Source organism: Falco biarmicus, chromosome 9, assembly GCF_023638135.1.
Source record: "Falco biarmicus isolate bFalBia1 chromosome 9, bFalBia1.pri, whole genome shotgun sequence".
Classification (NCBI taxonomy): domain Eukaryota; kingdom Metazoa; phylum Chordata; class Aves; order Falconiformes; family Falconidae; genus Falco; species Falco biarmicus.
Window position 1 is genome coordinate 51,202,052 of NC_079296.1, and position 24,408 is coordinate 51,226,459.

A 24,408-nucleotide genomic window follows, 5' to 3' on the forward strand; every position below is an offset into this window, starting at 1 on the left:
TGCGGCAGGTGCCAGCGCCGGGCCTGCCCCGGGGACCGCCCGGCCCGCCGAGCCGCCCGCCGACGGTGCACCGCATAGGAGACAGGCGATAAATAAAAGATGGGATTCATCGCATTTCCAGTAGGATCCCGGCTGCCGGGCAGGGAGCGCTGCGAGGCGGCCGAACGCCCGGGGACGCGGGTGCCGCCTTCCTCGGTGGGTGCCCGGCTGAGGGGCCGTAATTAGGCCGTGCAAACGGGGCGGTGGATCTGAGCAGGCTTTGTACAAGCTAATATTTACTGATGCAGTCGGTTCTCTCCTTTTTTTCACTTAAGCCGTTGTTTGATGTAACTTACTGGCAATGGAAAAAACGGATTTGCTCTGTTTTAATGAATGAATGAATTAAAATTCATTAATGTAAATGTTTTAGCACGAAAACTGCTGTCTCAGTCTCCTTTTTGAGTTTCTAAATGCGCTTGACACCTCTGAAACACGTAGCAAATTCATCCTGTTTTAGAAGCATTTCTCTTCTGCGTTTGGTGGCAATGTGGTTGCAGGATGCCTCGGAGGACTGTTCTGATCCTGGAAGAGCAATGAGCTGCACAAAATTACTTTGGTGAGGAGAATTATCTTTAACATAGAAGGGGCTGGGTAAGATCCCTGGTTTGGGGACTTCCACATGTTTATGGGATTTCCATGCTTTCATACACATTGTATTTTTGATATTTTTAAAGTAAAGATGAAAAAATGGAGAACAACAAGCTGAAATTTCAAACAGTAGATTGTTTTATACTAGAGGTTTGTTAACTGAGCTGATAATAGCCAGTATAAACATCCTAAACATTGTATACGTTGGTAGCACTATTTTATGTTTCTAATCTCATATGATCTCACTGTGGTATCAAAGTCCTTTAGGACAAACCAGTTTGATCCCAGCATGGGTTGGTCCTCTCTCCAATCAGCGTTTAAGGACACGCTGCTTGTTATTTGCCTTAAGCTGCCTAACCAGGTTATTTTGCAAGCCTAATGGATTAAATTTTACTTCCCATTTCCTTAGCAGAGATGAAGTATCGGAGTACTTTTTCTGTTGTTTACCATCGGAGCAGACGGTTCTCGTTCCTCTAGTTCCCTGGTGCAGAGCAGCTAAGAGCCAGGTACACAGTCTGCTCAGATGCTGTACTAGTTTCTCCAGCAAACCTAATCATGTTAATACACAGCCTCTTTTTGTTCACTTTTGGACTAACTTTAACTGGAAAACCTTTTTGGATAAAAGGTAAGTTTTCAGTTTTTGTTACATACTCAGAAAGTTTCTCCAAGTCTTCTTGTACGCTCCAGTCCTGATCATAACGATGCACACCTTTCAAATCGAGTCATGGCTCTTCCCAGCTGTTAGGCTATTAGCTGACCTGCTAATTGAGAAAATCTTGTTCGGGAAAAAGGTGTCTGGAAAAGATTACGTGTTGAACCTTTTCACAGTTGAGCTCTTTGTGTTTGTTGTGGTTTTTTTTTTCTCCAGGATGTAGTAGGTAGGTAAATACATCATCTTCCATACAGGACACGGGTGGTGACAACTGCAGTTACTGTCACTTTCATCAATAGTACAGACTGTAGAAAAAGATTTCTTCTTCAGGATTGTGAAGGAAATGCCTACAGTTCTGTTTTAGTGCCTCATTAACTCATTTCCATTTATGACTTGTCTTCAGATTTTAGATTTAGCTGTAAGAACCGAAATATTTCTTAGAAAGTGATATTTTTATGATGTGCATTAAAGACCTGCTTTCAGGTGTCAAAATTTAAATTGTTAGAACCGCGTTGCCACTGCTAGCTCAACACACATTTAACTCATGAAGCAGAATGGATTGTGTTATTTAGGTAGTGAAATTATTGAAGATTAAGGGCAAATTCAGAAGTAAATACTGAGTGCCAATATTCTTTGCAGACCTGTTCACTAACAGCAACTTCCACATTTTGATTGCAATGGCAGTCTTTAATGTTAAACATGTGCAGCCTGCAGCTAGCTTATAAAAGTCCTGATGTTACCTGATAGGTAGAGATCATCATTACACTGGAGAATCCTCCTCCCCACTTTGAATGGGTGATTATGTGGCTTCTTTGCAATTGTGAATTCCTTTCACAGAAACGTGGGAGGCTGAGGGTGAGTTTGTACTGCCATAAATGAGAAGAAGTCTCTTTGTTTCCTTATGAAAGAACAATTTAAGAGGGAAGAAACCACTTTTGTTGTTAAAACCCATGTTGTTGATTCTGTAGCCTGTTTAATAGCAACAGTTGTGTCTCTGCTGATTAAAGTCAACACTCAAACCAGACTGATGAGCTGACAAGAAAAAGAAAGATGAATTCAAGTTCACACAATTTTTTTTAAAGTCACTGGACGTTGGTTTTGACTTTATAAAACCACTTACCTGAAACCAGATATGTGGAAGACTTCTCATCTTTAGCTTCCTGCATTGGCATGATGTTCTGGAGATAATTGTGATATAATTTAAATGGCTACAAACCTTTTGCAAAGGTTTGACTGTCGCTTGAACAAACAAAATGCAGCGTTAGGTGATGGCAGGAGGCAGCATGGTGAGCCAAGACTATACATGCAGTGGGCGGCAGAATTATAGCCAGAGGACAACTGCAAGTATTCCTCATTCAGGGCAAGGGGGGAAGGAATACAAGTAAAGGCATTTATGTGGAACGAGAGGGCTGAAGGGAGCGTTGATTTAATCAAGGAAAGGGCCGAAAGAAGTAGAAGTATGAGCAAGAGGGAGAAGAGCAAGTGCAGGACCTAACAGCAACTAGTAGTTGAAGAAAGTAAGAAACATCTCCCAGTGTATTTAGGGACTGAAATTATTCTCCTGGAGATACAATATTCTCCAATTATCTGTCTAACAAGTTCTGAAATATCCTGGCAAAGTTGGGCCCGCTATTGAAAACAATTGTACCATACAAATTACACTAGGACCATTGTGTCAGCCACGCCTAGAGAGCCCTGCTGTAGATTTACGGATCAGCACAGTATTCCTGGCACCAACAAGGTGATTTCACAAAGCTTGAAGGAACTGAATTCCATTTGAGATGTTTGCATCTCTTGCAGTTAATTTTAACTGGCCAGCTACTTAAAAAATTACTGTGATGGCACAGATAGGTGGACAGAGATGGTAGTGTATAATTTTTTTGTCGTACATCAGGTTAAAAGCATAAATCATGGGAGAAAAAAAATGTTTCGAAAATTATAGACAAAATTAATAATCCAGAATAAGTGAGAATTAAGATTGTTTAAATCATGTGATAGTGTTTCTTTATGTGCTTCAGAAGAACCCAGCTTTAATCTGAAGTTAATTTTTTTAATCAATTCCTAAACTTTCTTCGTCACTATCAAAACATACACTGAATACAGGAAGGCATCTATTTATTTTATTTTAATTTTTCTTGTTCTTGGAGTTCTCTATTATGTTAGTGTCATATTCATTGAGGGGTTTATTTTTTAAAAGACTAATCAATTTGGTTTGATACTGTCTATATGAAGGAATGAGAAGAGTTTGACCTATTATCCAAGCTTATAATGTAACTAAGACCAAGAGTCAAAGCCAAGATTGCCAGCCAGTTTTGAACACCCTGTTAAAGAAAAGTTTTGCTTGAATTTGCAGGTTTTAGCACTTTACATCAGTTGTTTGGAGTGGTGGAACCTTGAGTACAGTCAAAACGGCATGAGGCCACATTTTAAACACTCAGAAATTAAGAGTAACATGGCCATGAATCAAAATGTTGATTTCTGAGACATTCCAAGCATAATCCAAGAGCTCTGGCACAGAGCAGCCCAAACTGAAGCATGGGCAGTCAGGTCCTGTACTGGTGAAATTACTCTTTCTCCATTTACAGCCAGATTAGAATGGTCTTTCGGCAATCACCACTGTGCAGCTGCCAACATAACAGCTTGCTTACCCTTTCTGATTCTTTAGACATTTCAAACTTTTTTTTTAGGTGTATCTTCTGAACAGACATCCAGACTTTCTACATTAGAAATAATTATTCCTCGAAGTCTGACAGGCAGAGAGAAACATCACCCATTTTTTCATGAGGTTTGTCATTCTACCTGATTTTTTCTTCTGATGTAGCTGTTCTTCCTGATACTGCCCTGTATTACACACACACATGCAATATATAGTATACATATTTTTGTGAAGAAATGCGCCCTGCACTCATTCTTTAGATTCTTAGTGTTTTCAACTAGTGTTGAGTATATTTGTTCCCCCAAATGTCTGGGATTTCGGTCCAAGCTAGCACCTTTCAAGCTTCTAGTCCTGTTAACAGCCTTATAAAACAGGAGGGAGAAGGAACATAAAGACTATTTCCATTTCCTCTGAGCTGGATTAGATGTTGAACTTGAACCATGCTGTATGTGTTATTTTACTCATGGAACCTGGCCTTTGGATAACCGGAGGATTTCAGCCATGTAGCACCTAAAGGGCTGGTGCTTGCTTTGTAGAAACGGTCCCACAGAGTCGCACAAGTTAAACAAATGAGTTAAAAGAGAAAGATCTGAGCCTTAATTCTTCAGTTCTGAGATAACTCTCTTTTGTGCTAGATAACGAGTCCATTACTGAAGTGACTGTTAATGAAATAACATTAGTCATCTTTGTGCAAACCAATTAAGGTAGAATCTGTGAGTTGTTCATCCGGCTGCCAATGATTAACATAAGGAGTGTCAGGAAACATGGTGTGGTCATTGGACGAGGAGTGCATACATGGGCCGTGCCCTTCTGCCTTCCAAGTGAAAATTTATACGGTAATAGAATTTAAACTTTCCACAGGGAAGAACGTAAAGTGTGCTGCTGAGGCCAAAATATAGAAGGCATGAGGGTTAGGAATCTGTGTTTGGTAGACACTTAAATCATACGTAGTAGCTGGACTGCTCTTCTCCAACAAAACATGGAAGGGACACAAACAAGTAGAAAAATCACCTGATTAAGTGGTATCTTTTGTTCTGTTTCCAGGAGCATTCAGATGACAATCTTTCTTACTCAATTAAAACCAGAAATGGAACATACCTTCTAAAACTGAAGAAAAATAAGTATGTGATGGAGTGTTCTAAGGAATCATACCGTCTTGGGAGTTAATTGCATACAGAGGAGTATTTTTGTACTGAAAAAATCCAGAGGAAAACATTTAAATGGCAGATTGTAGTAATTACAAAATTACTCTTAAACATTGTCTCTGTTATGATACAAATAGAAGGGAGTAATATTTTTTCTTGTTATGAAGAAATTTATTTCAATTAATTTTTTATTAGCAGCACAATATAGTACATTTCAGAAAATCCTTATGGACAATTCAAATTCAGTTCAGTGTTAGCTTTTTATTAGTGGGGGGCGAGGGTTGTTAAACATGTTGTATTTGAGGAAATTTGTCTGTTATTGTTGTTTCTCTTTCCTGAGCCTGTAATAGTCCAGGCCCTGATGCAACGTGGTCTGTTCAGATCCTACTCTAGAGGTATTTTAGTTAAAATATTTCAAAATAACTTATGTTCCAAATAATGCAGCTCATTTTAAGGTATTTTGTTTCACATCTGTGGATTTTCATAATGATTTAGCATGAGTGTGCTGCTAACAGAATGTAGTACTTACCAAGATTCTTGACTTTTCTTGCTTTCTAGACTGTTAAAAGAGCTGTAGTTTATTTTTGTTTCCAGAAAGCTTCTTAGTGAAGACTTTATGCTGTATACATATGGGGGAAATGGGAAACTGGAGGCAACACAGTCACAAAACGAGGTATTGTACATAACAAAATATTGCATCAGTTTCCTCAGACCAGGGAAGCCAAGCTTTATGAATTGAAGGCCACATGAACCATTTGATAAAACTGAAGATGACAAGGACGTGTGTGCATCTAAATGTATTTTCAAAGCAATAGCAAATGCACAACCATTAATTCTGAGTGTCTTTGTATCTCTATAATAGGACAGTGAAAACTGGTGACATTTTTGGCAGTAGGAGGGAAAATGCGAGTGATGCATGTAATGTAACTACAGAAGAAAAATATATTTGCTGGGAAAGAGGCTTTTGTGCGTTTTCACATTCATAGCATTTCTGTTTAACCGATACAAAACGTAAGGTTCTATGTCTTACGGGGGAGTGGGCTGTTTATGGGGATACAGCACCACTGTTTTCCAGGGTGTGAAAGGAGATGCCAGGAGATTATGCCAAGACTGAATTTGAGCTACCTGATTAGGTCGCATTTCTGCAATTAAAGGTACAATGGCAGCACCAAAGCTCTGTCGGTTTTAGGTCCTGTATCAAACAAACCTTATAAATGATGTTGAACTTAATTTCAACTTTAAACTGCATGTGAGCTTAGTGAGACTTAATTGGGTGCTTTGTGCATGGGAGATCTTCTCAGATCAAGCCTTTGAGAGGAGTCTGTTTAAGAACAGGATGAGCAACGTAGATGAAAATATTTTGCTAAATGATGGTGATGGGTTAAACTAAAAAGCTGTTGTTTTCTAGAACGAAGGGACCAAACACTATTGTAGGTACTCACGTCAAGTAATATTTTACTCCAAGAAGGCTGGGATTACTTTTAGAATAGGGAACTCTGTAAATTTGTAACAGCCAGCCTTGATGTCATGCAAATAGAACGGTTAGTTAGAATGTAAGTTTGCATTTGAAGCCAACAGTCTTATTTTGTCATTAATTATGTGGTTTTGTTGCATTTCAGACACACTGTTATTATCATGGCACTGTTGAAGGAATTTCTGACTCAATGCTTGCTCTTAGCACATGTGACGGCCTTAGGTATTACCTCTTGCTTTTTACTTCAGGATAATTCATAGTGCAGTACCAAAGTAAAACAGTAAAAAACAGTTGCTATTCATCGTACTGCTGCAGAGAAAACACCATCCTATCTTGCAAAAATTTTTTACAAGTATTTCACCTTTTTGTAAAGCTGAAACTCTTTACAGGGTTTATAGTTTACCTCAGCTACCACTTTTCCCCCCTTTTCCAAAATTCCTTCACAGAAAGAAGATAATGCCAGAGGGAGCATCATCTAAATACAGGCAGAACATGGGCATGAATTGAGGCCTTCGTTACTTGATGCAAGTGTCTTGACCAGAGATACGTTTGTAGTAGAAATGCTGTCTGATGATGCTTTCACTGAACTTAAAACACTCCTGCAAACAATTCTGTCTTATGAATTAGGCACGTTTCAAAAGACAAACCATTTCCCTGAAAAAGTTTTGACCAAATTTGAAGCAGATTTTTGTGTTTCAAATACAATAAAATTACATTTATTTGAGAAACATAAAGGGGCCAGATTAATGCATCAAAGATGGTTGTGTTCTCCCTGCAGAATCAGTCCGTATGAGTTGGCAAAGGAGATGGCATGCACGGCAAATTGTGCAGATATTCAGGATGTTCTTAGAGCGTGTCCATGTTCCACTGTGTTCACTGAGCCTGGCTTTTTAGCAGGAGTTTGAACGTACTTGTCGGTTGTAGTAGCCTTGTTCAGTTTGATGGCTTTTTGACAAGCAGGAAGAGGCAAATGGGGCAAAGTTCACCCATCTCTCACGTACAGTAACACAGTGAGATGCCACTCACAATAAATGATATTTCCTGGCATTCTTTTAAATGAGGAATAAAATGGTCAACGTACTGGTACTCCAGGTAGTGCTGGATCTCACTAAACAGAACAGATACTTCATTTTGGCTGTTCTGCAAACTTACACAGACTCAAATCCTTCGTTTACTTTGTATTCACATTTTGGAGGATCTTCCTTCACAAGACTGTAACTAGAGAATTCTTGTCCTAAATATAGTTTTGAGATTCTGGAGAACAAGATAATAGCTTCTCAAAGATTTTGGCACAGCAAATGGGCATGTATCAGGTGTTCCTGAGCCATGGACAAATGCAAAATCTTTTATACTTAGGGGCATTCAGCAGTGCAATACTGCTGTTGCCCTCATAAACACCCCAGTGATTGCTTGTAGCCTCTCTGTCTTAAAAGATACCGTTTTCTAAAATGCTGAATTAGTTAGCTGCATGGGGCTAGAAGTGAGACTAAAGATCAGGACTAAAAGAGAACCTTTGCATCAGCTCTTTACCCACAATCCAGACTCAGTAACAATTTGGCTTTTTTTTTTTTTCTTTTCTGATTCAAGGAGCCCACACTTGTGTATGACTGAGTATTTTAAACAAGTTCTGTTTTGTCTTTTGAGAACCTGTTGGGCATTTGAACTTATATCCTATATTAAGATAATTTAAGATAATGACATATTTCAACATAGCGGTATGAACAGTTCTAGTTTTTAAGTATCCAGCTGTCATTCACTCACCTAGTCATAACCACAAGGGAAAAAACTGTGGAATAATTTTTCATTCTTTTATGATTATTAGAGGAATTCTCTACATTGGTGGCAAATGGTATGGAATGGAGCCGCTCAACACATCCAGCACATTTGAACACATGTTTTACCCATTGGAAGATATGCAGGATATCCCCTTCCAATGTGGTGTGCTGAACGTCAGCCTTCATCACGAGAAGATGTTTGTGAAGCACTCTGTGAAATACGTGTTCTTATCAAACAGTACCTCTAGCAGGGAAAAGCTTTTCAGGGTAAATACATTTCTGTTGCTCTCTTGAAAGCTGCAGTCTAAGCCATCTTGTCAATCTTTTCCAGCAGCCAAGGTGTCCAGAGCTTTGGCATGGTATTGCTGCTGGTGGGTTTGGCCTGGCAGGCCACTGCCTCGTGGCCTTCATTTTCGTGGACCCCAAACCGGTGAGAGTACTGCTAAGGAAATCCTGAAATAGAAGAACAGCACAATGGGAATTTAAGATAGCTTGAAGCAATCCTTTAGCAGAAGAGCAGAGTGCCCAAGACAGTCATGGGTATGACACGAAAGGCACGGAGCTGCCATTCAGCTCATGCCTCCCCATGTCTGACCACATGTGAATTACTGACATTCAGATGTTTATGTGGAAATCTAAGGCAAATTGACTTTTAAGGCCATATTAAAACAAATTCATCATTGCTTTGTAAACACATGAAATGAAAATCGTGAGAGAGATAAGTAAAAACCTGGAACTCATTATTTATTATGTTAACTTATTGTGCTTTTTAATTTGCAGAAGAAGCGAGCTGTCCTGCCACAGAAAAGCTATGTGGAATTATTTGTCGTTGTGGATAACAACAGGGTAATGATAACATCCAATGCTAAATACATTTTATTACTTCATTAAATTTTTTCTCTGACATTCTCATCTGCTATTTTACAGTTTTTGATGAAGAAATCTGATCCTGCTGCGGTGCAAAGGGAAACAGTCGAACTGATTAATTATGTTGATGGGGTAGGTCAGATACAGTAGTTTCTCCTTTATCATAGTTTTTTTCAAAAGAACAGCTAATGCAGTTCTGAAGCTGTGTTGGAATTTATACAACAATTTGTAACACGTTTAAGGCACATCATGAATTTATGCACAAGTCTTGTAGCAGTACAAGCAGGGGGAGAGATGCAAGATGTTTTAAAACAACTTCCATGTGCTCCCAGACTTTTGACTGCTCCAGGAACATGAGGTCTTTGCTATGTTTTACATTTCTAGGAAGAGTATTTCTCATGTATGTAGTTTTTTATCAAGCGAGCTGTCAGCACTGTGAACAATTCCATAAGCTCTCTGATCCTCTGTTCCCAGCTTCTCTTCTAGATAATTAGCTAAGGAGATGAATGAACATGGTCTTTTCAACTTCTCAAACTGAAAGATATACTTAGGTACCTTCACGAAGAAGATTTCCTTCAGTCATATATTCTTTCCTTATTTAGTCTTATATTATACATATTTTTATTTCGTTTGTAATGTATAAATGTATTTTAGTTTATAAATACAAATACATTTAGTTTCAAAGAAAATAAAGTTATGTCTCAATCATTATGTTCAGCATATTGTTTACTCAGTAGTAGTGATGTAAGCTTTCGTAAGTCAGTTGAAACAGGCTGATGGACAGTAATTATCATTATTTTTTTTTCCAGATGTATAGAGCATTAAACATCCAGATTGTTTTGGTTGGATTAGAGATCTGGACAGATACAAACCATATATCTGTAATGAATGGTTCAGCTGGAGATGTACTGAGTAGATTCGTTTCTTGGAGACAGAAAGATCTTCTTAAACGATCAAGAAATGATGTTAGCCATCTCATAATGTAAGTTTTCATTCAGTGGAAAAGCTAGCCATGCTGCAAGTGTTGTTAACGTATATGATTTGGGGTTTACATATGAATGAAAACATAACTGGAGTAAAATTCACTCACTTTCCAAGCTGTTTTAACCTGGAAAAATGGCAAGGAAATATAATCAAGTCTTTATAGTTAATCAACTCTAGGTAGCTCTGCTTGGGTAAGGGGACTGGAGCAGACGACCTCCAGAGGTCCCTTCCAACCTCAACCATCCTGTGATTTTGTGAACTCAGAAGCACTGACACAGCAGACTTAGGTGACTGATCATTAATTTCAAGTTATGTTATTTGGATATTCATTATTAATTACAGTGAAATCCTGATATGGTGATAAATTTCTTCTTGACTTCAAGACGACCATATTTTGTCTTGCAATATTTGTTTCAAACTCATCAGTGTCTTTTTAGTAGAAATCCCCATTCATCCCCTCCTTCAACAACACCTTCAAGCTGCTTTTGTTGCAGAGGGAGAAGTTCTTACGCTGGATCCATTGGAATGGCTTTTGTGGGTACTGTCTGCTCACAAGTCCAGGGAGGGTCAATCAGCACTGTAAGTACATAATGTTGTGGTTAAGGAAGAAACTAGCACAGGAGCTGCCAAACTGTCATAGATATGCTGCTAGTGAGACAAAGAGGTACCTGGACAACTGTAGGCTTTCCCCTGTGTATTTACAAAACCTAGAGTTGTAGTTACTGCTGTGGCCAGACATTGCTTCCACAGAGGTACCTTCCAGATCATGCTAATAAATAACGTGCACTTTGCTGACCTGTTTTGTCAATTCACTCTGGCCTTGCAGACTAGGCTTGGAGTTGTACGGTTTCTTTTAACTGGGTTTCTTACATGAAGACTTGTGCATATTTTACCTTTTTTTTTTTTCTTTTAAAGTATTTCCCAGTTTCTCTCTTCTCTCCTCTTCACATTCCAGTCCACTTAGCCCACGTAGTCCTGAAATAATTTTTTGATCACCTTTTGTAATTCATCTATCTCAAGATTGCACAAGGAAAGCCCATCCTCGTATCATTAAAGTTCATAAGCACAGTGGTTTTGGAATGGGAATACAGTTACAAAATAATGTGTATTTTTTTACTCTTTACATGGATGGAAAGTGAACATAGTGCACTTCAGTGTCTGGAATTCCCCACAGTAATGCTAAACAGGCAAAAATTTTAAACACAGCAAAATCAGTAAGAATCTAATTTTTTTCTCCTTCACCCCTGGGGCAGAACCGGTATCTCCAGCAGTTCCTGTCCTTACAATATGGATGCCACAACACTGTGGACAATCTAAGAAGTAGATTCTGTTCTTTAACTGTATGTCTGTCATTGAAGGCTCCATTGAAATCAGTGTCATGACTAATTAACTGTGTTAGAGTAGAACAGAATAGAATAGAAAAGAATAATTTCAGTTGGAAGGGACCTACAGCAATCATCTAGTCCAACTGCCAACTGTTATTATTCAGCATATGATCCTAATGGAAGGAATAGAAAGAGTGGCAGAATTGGGCCCTACCTGAAAATAAACGGTGACAAATTGTGTGTTCCCACTGCTTTTGCTCTACAATATCATTTAGTATTCTGTCTTCGTAGACTCTGAGATTTGTGGCTTGAATAAACCGGTAGGTAGAAACGCAGTATTTTCTTTAGTAGCACATTGTTTTTTTAACACTGATTCTCTTTATTAGTTGAATCATAACAATATGTTACGTCACGCTACAGTAGTTGCACATGAATTGGGGCATAATCTCGGAATGAAACATGACGATAAAAGGTGTCCTGCATCCTATATTATGCACAGCACAGATAAGTAAGACTTCCAGTTATTTTATTTTAACATTTGTTAGTTATCTGCAGTGACTATGCCTTATCAGCTGTGAAACTCCCATGAATCTTGAAGAACTTTTGTGAATGGGGAGTTGTTTGAAAAGTTTAATCACAGAAGTGAATTCACTGACTCGGGACTTGACATAATTTTAATTTATTTGAAATGATATCTGTTTTCCAATCCAGTCATTCTTTATTTGTAGCATTCCTAAAACCTTGGATTTTCTTAATTTTATTTTATTTTTAATGATAGTGTGTTGCTGGGTTTTTTACGCTGCTGAGAGTGCTTTACATATATTCACTGGGTTTGTGCAAACGTGCATCATTCACACAGAATCTCTTAACAGTTAATTTAAACAAAACCTCTCGGCTTACGTTTCTTTCAGTTTGTTTTTTTGGTTTCCCCTTAAGAGAAAAGGATCATATTATTTTGCCTGTCCACATTTGTATTAATAAATCAGGGTAATTGAATACTGGCCAAAACTACTGTTAGAAGATGTATTCCTGAGTTCTTAGGGACTCCATGTCAAGGTGAATGTCTGTCTGGAAAGTGTTTTTTAATTACGCATTTTTAGACTCAGTACAGACAAGGAATTTCTAAGGCCTGTTTTATAAAGGATGGCAGAATGGATAATCTGATGGTCTCTCTGGCTTATAAAAGTCCTTGCAGTTATGTTATACGTAGTATATTTAACTTCTAGTACTGTACTGTAATGCAAAATAAAGTAAAAATGAAGTATCTCATGATCTCTTAGCATTATGAAACATGTTTATTATAGACTGACAATATTTTAAGGGTTTGAGTTGTATTTTTTTCCTGTAAGCAAAATATTTATAATAAAAAAATAATGTTATGCTTTCCAGTGGATCCAGGAATTTCAGCACCTGCAGTGCTGATGATTTTGAGAACCTTATTCTAAATGGAGGAGGACACTGCCTTAGAAATCCTCCCAAACCAAGTAATATTTACAAAGAACCTGTCTGTGGTAATAATGTGGTAGATAACGATGAAGAATGTGACTGTGGCAAACCACAGGTAATGAATGAAATTCAACTGTATACTTGTTTTATGTTGTTATGGTTTATGTTATATTTGTTGTATAATACTGGCCTTTTGGTATCCCTGATTTGCCTTAATAGAGGACTTAATTTTACATTTTTGCAAGCAATATGAAGTTAAATCTTAGTAAAAGCCTAAAATCATACTTTGATTTTGCTATAAACTCAGTCGAGGGCTACTGGCCTTCACAGAACTTTGAGGCAATGCTGAGAAAGAGGTACCTTTCAGCGAAGAGTATGTGGAAACACCATTTTTGTGCTGGTTTTAGTAACATGGATATTTCTGTTACATAAAAGAGACAACTCATCTACAGACGAAAATGTCCCTCAAAGAACGGGATACATTGACTCGTTCTTTAGAAAATAAGTGTCTCAAAAAAGACACCAATAAATCGAAAGGCTGTCAGCAAACACTGCTATCTTCAAAGTTACTAAAAGGTACCAACATTTCCCTACATCAAACTGCTAGTGTAGCAGAAAAACGAGATGGGCGAAGGGGTGATAAGAAATGTTATTTAAAAACCGGTCTATTCCGCTTCTTTTAGTGTCCGCTTAAAGTTTAAACCTACCCTATAACCCCTGTGCCACAACACGTCAGAACAGATGTTTTTCTGATGACTTGTAGTAAAGAAATACAGACAAACTGTCTATTGGTTTCTGTTAGAGCAGAACGCTGTCAGCCTCTGGGCATGCCAGAGAGATGGCGTGTTTAAAGTTTCCTTTCTCCGTGCACTTGGATTGATGATGTACTTTCCTAGCTATACAGTGAGGTAAAAACATTGTGTCCCCTTCTCTGTGCTTGTTCTTCAGGAATGTACTAACCCTTGCTGTGATGCTGCAACCTGCAAACTCACGCCTGGATCGCAGTGCGCTCAAGGACTGTGCTGCAAGAATTGTAAGGTAGGCTGTTTTATTTAGCTAAATTGATGCTATTTCCTAGTGTTTTTTAATGTTTTAAAAGAGGTATCACAGTACTCTTGACATATTATCACATTATCAAACTACATTCACCAGCAGAGTATGTAAACAGAGAACACATGCCTAACAACTCTTGACTAGCAGCGAAGAAATAAAATGTAATCTGTGTCATCCCTCGTAGGACGCAGGAGCAATCAGTAGAAGTGATCTCCATTGTGCAACACCAAGGCTGTGATAGTTGGCTGCTTGTTAATTTGTACTTGTGTACGCATTTGCACTATTTACCCAAGTCCTCTGCAGACTCAACGCATAAACTTGTGGCCACACCACATGACACTGAAGTTTTAGATATTCATTAGCTATCAATCTGAAAAAATATTTTATCTTCTTTAAAATCACAAAAGGTTCCCAGCTGTCCTTGTTTCACATTAGAACTTCTGTTGTTCCAAAATAAAAGTCGGGTGGCATTCCTCTCTGGTTCTAGTTTAAAGTGGCAGGAGCCGAGTGCAGATCGAAAATGGATTTCTGTGATCTACCTGAATACTGCAACGGAAGCAATGCCTACTGCCCAGACGACGTTTATATCATGAATGGTTACCCATGCAACAACATGAAGTCATATTGCTACTATGGAGTATGCCAGAGTTTTGATTCACAATGTGAAGCTATATATGGAAAAGGTATGTTTATAATTTAATGTAAAGAGACTTGTAGTCTCCTAATAGACAGTTCTGATTTTTCTTTCTCATATTTTTAAGACAGTGTACTGGCTTACTAAGTTTCACTTTTTTTTGTATAGGAGCACGAAAAGCACCTGATGTATGCTTTGAAAAAGCAAATATTAAAGGAGATAGATTTGGAAACTGTGGAATGAGTGGTGGAATGTACAAGAAATGTCCTGTTCAGTAAGTCACCAGCAAATAAAAGCTAACCTTGAGATGTTCAATGTGAAATATACATTCTGTTACAAACTCTTAAAAGCATGAGATTTAAAAGATTATTTCCTTGACGTGCAAGCTAAAAACTTTGACTGGATGGTGTATTGCACTGATTCAGGGGTTTTTTCTGTTCACCTTGTGTCTGAGTGTCATTCATTCAATACAGGCATAGTCTGTGCGGCAAGGTCCAGTGCACCTCTGTTACTCTTCAAAATCTTCCTGCTTGGAGTGTTGTCAATAACGCATCTGGTGTTTTATGCTGGTCTTCTGACTTTGACTTAGGATCAGATGTCCCTGATCCTGCTCAAGTCCGTGATGGAACTGCCTGTGGAGAAAAGAAGGTAAGATGAATCACAGCAGCATTACAGGATATATTCCACCAACTGGAAAGTTCTTAACTTTCAAAAGCATTACATAGCTCTCTTATTTTTATGCCATAATATAATAAAAAAATCTGCTTTTTGAGATGAACATATGCAATGAATTAGCTCTTCAAAAACTGGTATGCTACAAATCAGTGAAGTACATTATTAGTTATTCAAATTACTCACCAAAATGCATCCACAGACTTAAGAAAATCTGAGACAAACACAGCTATAGAACTGTGAAGTACTGAATGTTCTAGCAGCCCTTTTTCTTGACATTTAAGTAAAAGCTTTAGACTTGTAAACATATACATTTATATTGTATATTTATAAAAGGATGGGATTTTTTGAACTTTTGTGTTTGAAAGACACTAACTACTTTTTCCAGGCCTGTGTAGGTTTTGAATGCGTTGATGCAAGTCGTCTGGGCTACAACTGTGATGTAAAGGAGAAGTGTAACGATAATGGGGTGAGTAGATGGCGTTTTCATGCCCTGTTTCTAGAAGACAGAGATAGGTGCAAAATCCCTGAATAAAAGCAATAACCAGCCAGATGGATTTGTTTTTTTTCTCATCTGTATGAAAAGTTAAGTCCGCTTTTTAATCTGTAATTCATGTTGCCAGTATACTGTAAACCTCTTAGCACTAACACTGAAAGAGATTTCTTCTGAATTGCCCTAGGGATTTTTCTAATACTACTGAGCTGTTGAACTGTAAAGGGAAAATGTTCCTTTGAGGAGGACACGCTAGTGATTCCTGATGTATGTCTCCATGAAAAATCAAAATGGAGTCCAAAGGTTATAAAAGTGTCTTCTCTGGACTGTAATCTATGGCAGGCGAATAACAAAACAGAAGGTTAATTTCTATAGAGAATTAACTTGCGCTGTCAGTATCCCTCAGTGTTTTGGGATGTTATGGAGGGGGAGAGCTTATTCCCAGTTAATACTTCATGTATTTCTATGCAATACTGTGCAGTATTTCTTGCTTCCACATGCAATTCTTAATGTGGAACTCCAAATATAATACTGGAGGTTGAAGTGGCAGCTTGCAGAAAGGCATTGTTCATTTGACTAATCCCTGTCATATGGACTGTAGGTGTGTAACAACAACGGGAACTGTCACTGCAATTCCGGATGGGCGCCTCCGTTCTGCAACGAGTCAGGCTACGGCGGCAGTGTTAATAGTGGTCCAGCTCACATAGGTAGGCTAGTGAAACTGGCCTTCATTCTGTCCGCACTGTCTGGTAAAATAACTACTAATAACTAATGGGTGCGTGCATGTGTGTGTGAGTCTCTTTTCAACTGGTTTTTTTTACTGTGTGGGACACTTAATCATGGGCTGACTTGAAAAACAAACATTATTATCTGATGTGCTTGTTAGTAGACATCAAGGAAGCTGGTCCAAGGGAGAATTTGACCTCTATTTACTCTAAGATAAAAAGCAATACATTAGTTCCCTAGAATTACTGTTACATTTTTTAAATAGTTAGATATTTACTTAGGTATTTAAAACAGAGTTCTGATAAAATGGATGTAATAGAGGAAGACCATCACTTGAGAATGAAACCAGCAGCCTTTTTATATGGAAAGGGTCCTCACAGGAATGAGAGGGGTTAACAAGGTGCATTGGCTCATGTAAGAGCCCTGAAATTCTGCAGAGGGAAAATGGAGTAGATTTTGCTGGCCTTTACACTGAGAGACCATGCAAAACCTTTTCCCTCTCTTTGTTCACAAGCAAAGTTCATCATCTGTAGCTTTGTGAGGCAAAAACCAATCCATATTATGAGAAAGGGAAAACATGGTTTGTATTAAAGGCTTAGGAAGGCAAAGAAGACATGCAGACCAGTTGTGGGTAAGCAAATACAAAATAAATTTGTCTGCTTTAGAATTCTTGAAAAAATACATGGAAAAGGGTAATGTTTGTACATCATACAACATGGGATGAGTAAGGCATAAAGAATTGGTAATAACATAAGGCCATATCCTACTTTTCTGATCACAGCATTTTATAAATTTCAGTGAAATTACTAGTTTTAATCCATAATAATTTGAAGATTGTAGTTTTTATAACAAAAGGTGGTTTAGCAGAAAAAATGCTTTAATATGAGGTTAAACAAGATTATTATTTTAAATTATTTCGATTATTTTTCTCTAGATACATCACTTCGGGACGGTCTGCTTATTTTTTTCCTCCTTGTGTTGCCAGTTGTAATCATTACTGTATTAGCAGTAATGAAGCATGATGCAATAAGAAGAAGGTTTTGCAGGAAAAGCAGAAGACAACACAGGTATTTTACTTATTACAAATGCGTATTTCAACACTTTGGAGCATCCTCCAGATTAATTCAGCAAGCCTGGTAGATGCTTTAGCTAGACAATGAATTCCATACCTCCGAAAAGAAATAGACTTTGCTGCTAATAGTAGTAGTAGGTAGTTTAATAGCCAGTGCCCTGCTATTAGGTAGTTTAGGCCAGATGCTCCAGTTGTCACTTCTTGAGCATTTTTTCCCAAAATATATTGCACTTTTCTAACTGTTACTGATAATTGTATTGCATGGACACAGGGGCGTAGCACACTGAAATTATCTGTCAAGGCCAGAAAGGGGTGGAGTCAGAAACAGAATCCAGATCTCTGAGCTATAGACTTGTCCCTTGAAAAATGCTGCATCCCTGATGGCAGTTAAACCAAACGGGGATTTTCCTGATGATGTGGTTTTTATTTCAGGGACAACAATGTGCAGCAACCAAAGCAAAGTAACGGCCCAAGTCATAACGCAAGAAATAAACAGGTAAGATAGATGCATACTTGCATTATTTTACGTTGAGTAATCTGAATTATACAGTGCCTTTTCTCTAACATAGTTACTGATGACTTTGTGGCTTTCTGATACATTGAAACCATCTGAATATATATTATTTAAAATAATTTATAATGTGTTAGACAGGATTTCTGTTTGGGTACGTATGAGCTTTATTGCCTGCCCTGTCAACACAGGCTGTGAGTGGTATGGGATGGAACAGGCTGCAACTTAGCAGAGCAGCCAGAAATTGAGCTCTGGGTTCTGTGGCCACGTACCAGAGAAGCTGCTTAGCCAGGCTGTATATCTAGCTCTCATAAAACAAAATAAAAATTATCAAAACAAAATGTTGTGGAGAATATGGAGAATGTATCAGGAAATAAAAGTTTTCTAAATTTTCCAAATTCTAAAATGCCATTAGCTTAATACTGAATAATTAGCTACACTTTGAAATCTGTGTTTTCTGTTAACCTGATCTTCTGCAACATCTTTTCCAGCCTGCCACATCAAGTCCTGATTTTTTGACAACGTTGCATTTTCCTGGTCCAAGGTTTGTAGTATTTAAAACCACCTTTACTTCATATTTGCTATGTTTACATTGCTGTATCAAGTGAAGTTCCTAATGTCTCATGTCCCACTTAGGAGGATTTTTCATGCAGCTGCATATGAGATGTAATAGATTAAATGCTTGAAGGAGAAATGTTGATTTACTGCTTGTATAGAAAACATAACAGCACATGTAAATGCTACAAGGGAGAGGGAGGGGTAGAGAGAGTTAAATATATGCATAAATGCTAGCAACTGTATTAAAATTATAAAGAACTAGTTTAGAAATACCAGTCAGTTGTCTCAAGCCATGAAATACTTCACAAAATGTGTTTTCCACACTTCAGGCAGCTAGCACAGACCCAGATTCCTGCAGCTCCTTCAGGACCTCAACAACCCCCACTCCCACCTACACCAACCGTCTGAAAAGTTTCTTGGGAACCCTCACCCAATTCTGACAAGTAACTGGTCTGAAAAAAACTTAAAGATTGCAATCCTCCAGTCCTCTCCTCTCCTCGTGTAGCCAAAACGCCTTCGGAAAGCACGTACCTCTGGAAAAAGACCTGATGCCAAGAGGCACCAAACACAGATTTTGTCACACCCCATTGTTTTGCTAATTGCTGCTGGCTATATTTGTGCCTCTTCTGCCTCACCTCTTGATTATTTTTAAACCAAAAGCCTGAAGTTCAACTCTTGTTAGATTAAATCTGTAACAGCATCTGAGAACAGGACTCTTCTGAAGTGCAGCTTTACTTGCAGGCCAAAGAGAAGTGAATGCAGTTATTTACAGAGTTTATTCTCCTCTAGTCATACGCCGCTGTGAAAATTAGAATGTAGATCGACCTCTTGGGAAGCCCGCAGTCTGCCCAATTCCCAGAGCGCTGTCTCAGCGGCACACGCACCGCAGCTGCACCCCACATGCCAGGCTCGCCGACAGTTCCCACGCGTTGCTCTGAGCCTTGTCCTCGGCGCAGCCCAAGCAAAGCTGGGACCCAGATGCCACCCCTCACGACCCACTGGCCACGCTACCTGCCAGTTCAGGTAGTGTATGAAAGTAACCTCGTAACACTAGCCGTGGAAACAAACTCAGTAGGTAATGTATCTGAGTCTAAATGAAACCAGCCCATCTCTGTTGCTACAGAAAAGGTGGGGTATCAGGAAACAAATTATACAATGTAACGATGGTTTAATGGTTACTGGTTACCACAAATTGCGATTTTTGCTAAAAACTGATTCAACTACAAAGCCAACAGGTAACTTTCATCATGCTAAATGGGACAATTGGAATCCTGTACTGATGTAAAAGAAAATACATGTAGCGACAGTTTGTCAAAACGGCAACTAACTGAAAAGAAGCTGCTACGCAGAGACAAACTCATGGGCAAGACCAAGGCTGCTGACCAGCCCGTACGTCGCGGGGTAAATCGCACCGTGCAAACTTTGGGGTACGAGCTAGCGCGTGGGGCAGGGCACGGAGCCCGGTACAGAGCCGCCTCTGCAGAACGGGCCTCTGCCCCCTGTGCTGGCCGCCTCACCGGGGGCTGGCCGCGGGACCCAGCGCGTGCAGGCAGGGCCGGGCTCTGCCGAGGGAGCGTCACCGTCCTTAATTCCTCGGGATCTTTAATTGCTGTTATCACGTATCCCTATCGCTTAGGCCTCACCAACAAGCGCAGTATGAATTACCGCAATTTAAAATAAATCATCAGGGTCCGCACAGGTAGTAGCATCTCGATTTTATGTTCGTAACAGACCCCACGGCCGGGCTCGCGCAGCCGCCCGACTCAGATGCAATATTTAGCTCATTATCCAATTAACCGGCGAGTGAGGCCGGCGGTTCCCGCCCCGCCCCGCCCCGCCCGGCGGCCCCGCGCATGCGCAGAGCGGCGGCAGTCCCGGACGGCTACCGGGCCGGTGGCGGCGCTGGCGGCGGCGGCGGAGCGGCGGGGCGGCGGCGGGCGCGCGCGGGTGGGGCTGTGCGTGCTGGGGGGGCTGCCGGCCGCCGGCAAGTCCACGCTGGGCCGCGCCCTGCGCCGCCGCCTGCCGCAGCGCCGGGGCTGGGCCTGCGCGCTGCTGGCCTACGACGAGCTGATCCCGCCGGAGGCCTTCCGCCCGCGCGAGCCAGGGGCGGGGCCGCTGGTCAGTGCGGCTCTCCGCCTTCCCGCGGCGCGCCCTCTGCTCTCATTGGCCACCCGAGGCGCCGCTCAGCAGCGTCACTGGCTGCGCGACGGCCGTTGCCAGGCAGCGCGGCGCGTCCCGGGGCCGAGGCCGGGGCCGAGGCCTGGGGGGCGGCGGAGGGCCAGGGCCGGGGCCGGGGGTCGGGGCCTGGAGAGCGGCGGAGGGCCGGGCGGGCGGCTGGGGCCGGGGGGCCGGAGCCTGCCGGAGGGCCGGGGCCTGGGGAGTAGCGGGGGGGGTCGGGGCCTGGCAGGGGAGCTGGAGCGGGGCGGCGCGGGCCCTCACCCCTCGCTGCCTTCCCCCGCAGCCGCCCTGCTGGAAGCGGAGCCGACGCGAGCTGCTGCAGTGCCTGGAGCGCGTCCTGCGGGCGCTGCTCGGTGAGGACCCCCAGGCCGCCCCCGCCCCGCCGGCCGCCTGGCACCGCTTGCTGGCCTGCTGCCAGCGGCAGGGCCTGCTCTGCCCGCCGGAGGGACAGGCCGGACCTGGCCCTTGCTGGGCACCTCCAGGCACGTCTAGGCCGCTCTACCTCATCTTGGATGACAATTTTTATTACCAGAGCATGAGATATGAGGTGTACCAGCTGGCTCGAAAATGTAATTACTCTTTGTTCCTACACACAAGAACCTTTTCAGCTTTGTTGGAAATTCAGCGTGCTTTAACTCCCATTCTTTACATGCTCATGTGGAACATTTGTAACTCTTAATTGTTAGATTCCTGCAGTACAGTAAGCATCACCTTTATTACTGCGTCATTAGAAATGCTAGGTCACTCCAAACCATTCTTGTATGTGTTGATCTCAGAAATTACTACTTGAGCAGCCTGGAAGGTAAAATTGTTCATACTCATTTCAGGCTCAGAACTAGTGTAGAAATTCTTCATTTATGTAAAGCCTTTCTCCTGCATGTTGCACTTAGAATGTTTTGCTTTAATAGCTTAAAGGTAAACTCGGCTGTTTATGTTCTTTTAGATTCCTTGAGCTTCTGCCAGTTATTTTTAGAGTGTCCACTTGAATGCTGCTTGCAGAGAAATTGTCTAAGAAGCCGTCCAGTACCTGACCAGACAATATATCTAATGGCAAGAAAAATAGAAATGCCAGATCCCAAGAAGAACGCTTGGGAACAGAACAGCCTCATTCTGAAAAGTTTGGATGGCGCTCCAGAGGATGAGTATGCTACCGGGTTGATGCTGGGGTTTTCACTAAGTACCATTTTCATGAACGGGGGGGTAGAAGCTTTTCACTGTGCCTGAACAGTATGTAAAAAACATTCCATATGGCGATTTTTGGAAGCCTGTCAGCTACACAGAATACACGCCAGTTGTCAGGAACTCATGGCCATCATTCTTTGCAGAGTTAACCTCCAAACTGTGTTACTAAACTGCTGCTGAAAATCTATGTGAATTGTCTGAAACTTTTAAGACTGGAAATAATTGGCTGTAGTTTTAGCTGTAATTGTTTTTCATCTAACTTGCTGTATAAAGATTATTTCATTGATTGCCTCATAAATTTAACTGGACTTGCTTTTTTTTCTGTGATGAGGTGTCATCACAAAATGAAAGAAAAATCTTCAGCGAAACTGTTTGATTAATGTGGTTTACTCTGTTATTTTTTTTCTTAGTGAGCAGATAATTAGTTTGCTGGCCACTGCTTTGGAAAATCCAGTGAAGCAAAATGAGGAAGACACTGAGCAAAAGGTAGCAAGGCTTTTCTTCACTGTTGCAGCTCTTTCGGATAATGGTGAATGAGCAAGTTAGTTAATCCTGAATTGTATTCAGAACACCACAATGACAGAAACTGAGAAAAGCAATTGCACTTCTTGATTGCAAAAGCATACACAAAGAGTTAATCCTATTTCAAATGGGTACTTCTATCACCTTATTAAGTTAAGCGACTAAACTACCTTTAAGAATACTGTTATATGTTCTAGAGTAGTAAAAAGGTTTTGGAGCTATCACATCACACTAAGGAAAATAATGTTCACTTCTTAACATCGCACATACCCACCTCTGAATTCAACAGAGCAGGTGCGCACTGCACTGGTCATCAAGTTGCTGCTAATGTTTTACTTGTTTTCAAAGAGTACTTCAAATGTTGATGGCAGCCTAAATCAAGTTTAATGCGTTTGCACATATTCTTCCTCTGTTGGTCACCCTGGCTAGGAAGCAGATCGAGCAATCTGTGCAGCTAGTGCTGTCCATCAGGCTGATCAGACGTGCAGACGAATCATCTCTCAGGCAATGAAGGATGCAAAAGGTACGTGCAGCATGTTCTAGGTGCTAGCTGGCAACGTAAGACTAAGCCTATGAAATTCCCTTGGGGTAAACTGTTAAGGAATCCCAACCCTGCGGGTGTGACCAAAGCAATCACCTTCTTCCAAAGTCTGGTCAAAGTTACTTGTAGTGCGAGTCAAGAATCTGTAAATTTTATCTTTAAGGATCACGTTAAAATTTCAGCTTTAATTTTCTTTTAGATAAAAACATACTCCCAAGTGAGATGAAGAGCCTGGCAGAAGAGCTCAACAAACTCAAAGCAGAACTTCTGGAAGACTTGCGGCAAGGAAATAACTTGAAAAAACAAATTTGCATACAAAATCAATATTCAGACCCTGCTGCAAGTTTCATCTCTGCATTCCAACATGGAGCAAGCAATGTAGTTAATAAATATATTTTAAAATAATGACATAGAGAATGGTGGTGTTTTCTAAGAGCCCAGAGTGTTTATTCCTTGAGCAGTACCACTGAAAGCATCTAAGAGATAAAGCCTTCTCCTTTGGAGGCTTGTGCCTTGTCTAACTCTTCCTCCCTTATTATGAAGAGAAACAGTCTAGCGTACTTTGAATACCAAGCCAAAACCAAACCATCCTTAGATTTTATTGAAATTTCACAGAATCACAGAAAAAGTTAGCCTGGGGGGAACACATAGAAGTCACCTAGTCCTGTTTCCTGCTTACAGCGAGACTAACCCCGGTCTGGATCAGCTTTCCCAGAGCCTCCTTCAGCTTAGGTTTAGAAGAGCACGTTGGATGGTGACCTGCTGTGCTCTGTCAATCGGCTACCTGAGCACCTCCAGAGAATACATGCCTGGGAAGGTATAAAACCAAGAAGCGAGATGGGATGGCTCTAGGCTTCTCTGCTTATTTCCCTGACAAACTGCAAAGAACCAGAAACTTGAGAACTGCATGCATGTATGCACGCATGTAGGATTAACTCCGATGTCAACTTAAAACGTGGTGCCTTCAGAGTTGCTCATAACAACATACACAGAAGTTCCATAGGCAGCGACAACCACCTCACCACGATAAAAACTGATTTCAGACATACAAACGCTCTTGATAAAAAGGGGATCCGAGTATGAGGAAACAAAAAATTTGGAAGATGACCAAATGTGCAAGATTAACAGCAGAAAGGAAAAGAAGCACGTCCTATGTCAGCAATAAAATGAAGCCTTTTCAATTAGAGTAGACAAAACAAAGGCACTGTTCCTTGCTTACCCAGCAGGTAAGCTTACCTTCCTTACCATATCTAGACCACACCTAGTCATGAGCAGTTCACCAGTTCCACCTGTTGAAGCATAGGCAACTAAGAAT

The 24,408-nt window shown here is 40.6% G+C and overlaps 2 protein-coding genes across 2 annotated transcripts; both read left to right on the forward strand.

Annotated features, from left to right (window-relative positions):
- The first annotated feature begins 976 nt into the window (after positions 1-976).
- Positions 977-20,366, forward strand: LOC130154864 (disintegrin and metalloproteinase domain-containing protein 9-like). Its single transcript, XM_056351477.1, has 22 exons — positions 977-1,252; positions 3,967-4,064; positions 4,980-5,056; positions 5,675-5,753; positions 6,700-6,776; positions 8,377-8,596; positions 9,110-9,175; positions 9,257-9,328; positions 10,006-10,178; positions 10,675-10,759; positions 11,892-12,013; positions 12,895-13,066; positions 13,900-13,989; positions 14,492-14,687; positions 14,807-14,912; positions 15,112-15,286; positions 15,699-15,779; positions 16,405-16,510; positions 17,464-17,596; positions 18,034-18,097; positions 18,604-18,656; positions 19,000-20,366. Exons 1-22 carry the CDS (start codon positions 1,183-1,185, stop codon positions 19,076-19,078), a joined length of 2,394 nt encoding a protein of 797 aa, XP_056207452.1. The 5' UTR covers positions 977-1,182; the 3' UTR covers positions 19,079-20,366.
- On the forward strand, positions 19,100-24,286 carry PSTK (phosphoseryl-tRNA kinase). The gene is made up of 6 exons (XM_056351479.1): positions 19,100-20,788; positions 21,132-21,417; positions 21,792-21,990; positions 22,441-22,516; positions 22,982-23,075; positions 23,293-24,286. The coding sequence occupies exons 1-6, from the start codon at positions 20,438-20,440 to the stop codon at positions 23,496-23,498; spliced, it is 1,212 nt and encodes a 403-aa protein (XP_056207454.1). The 5' UTR covers positions 19,100-20,437; the 3' UTR covers positions 23,499-24,286.
- Positions 24,287-24,408: the final 122 nt, after the last annotated feature.

Bases quoted from the DNA above. Each gene is read 5' to 3' on its own strand.
- PSTK (XM_056351479.1), top strand. From the start codon at position 20,438: ATGCAATATTTAGCTCATTATCCAATTAACCGGCGAGTGAGGCCGGCG. The intron at 21,418-21,791 runs GTAATTACTCTT...ATGTTCTTTTAG, and splicing joins GTACCAGCTGGCTCGAAAAT to ATTCCTTGAGCTTCTGCCAG. The intron at 23,076-23,292 runs GTACGTGCAGCA...ATTTTCTTTTAG, and splicing joins GGCAATGAAGGATGCAAAAG to ATAAAAACATACTCCCAAGT.
- LOC130154864 (XM_056351477.1), top strand. From the start codon at position 1,183: ATGTTAATACACAGCCTCTTTTTGTTCACTTTTGGACTAACTTTAACT. The intron at 5,754-6,699 runs GTATTGTACATA...GTTGCATTTCAG, and splicing joins CAACACAGTCACAAAACGAG to ACACACTGTTATTATCATGG. The intron at 6,777-8,376 runs GTATTACCTCTT...TATGATTATTAG, and splicing joins AGCACATGTGACGGCCTTAG to AGGAATTCTCTACATTGGTG.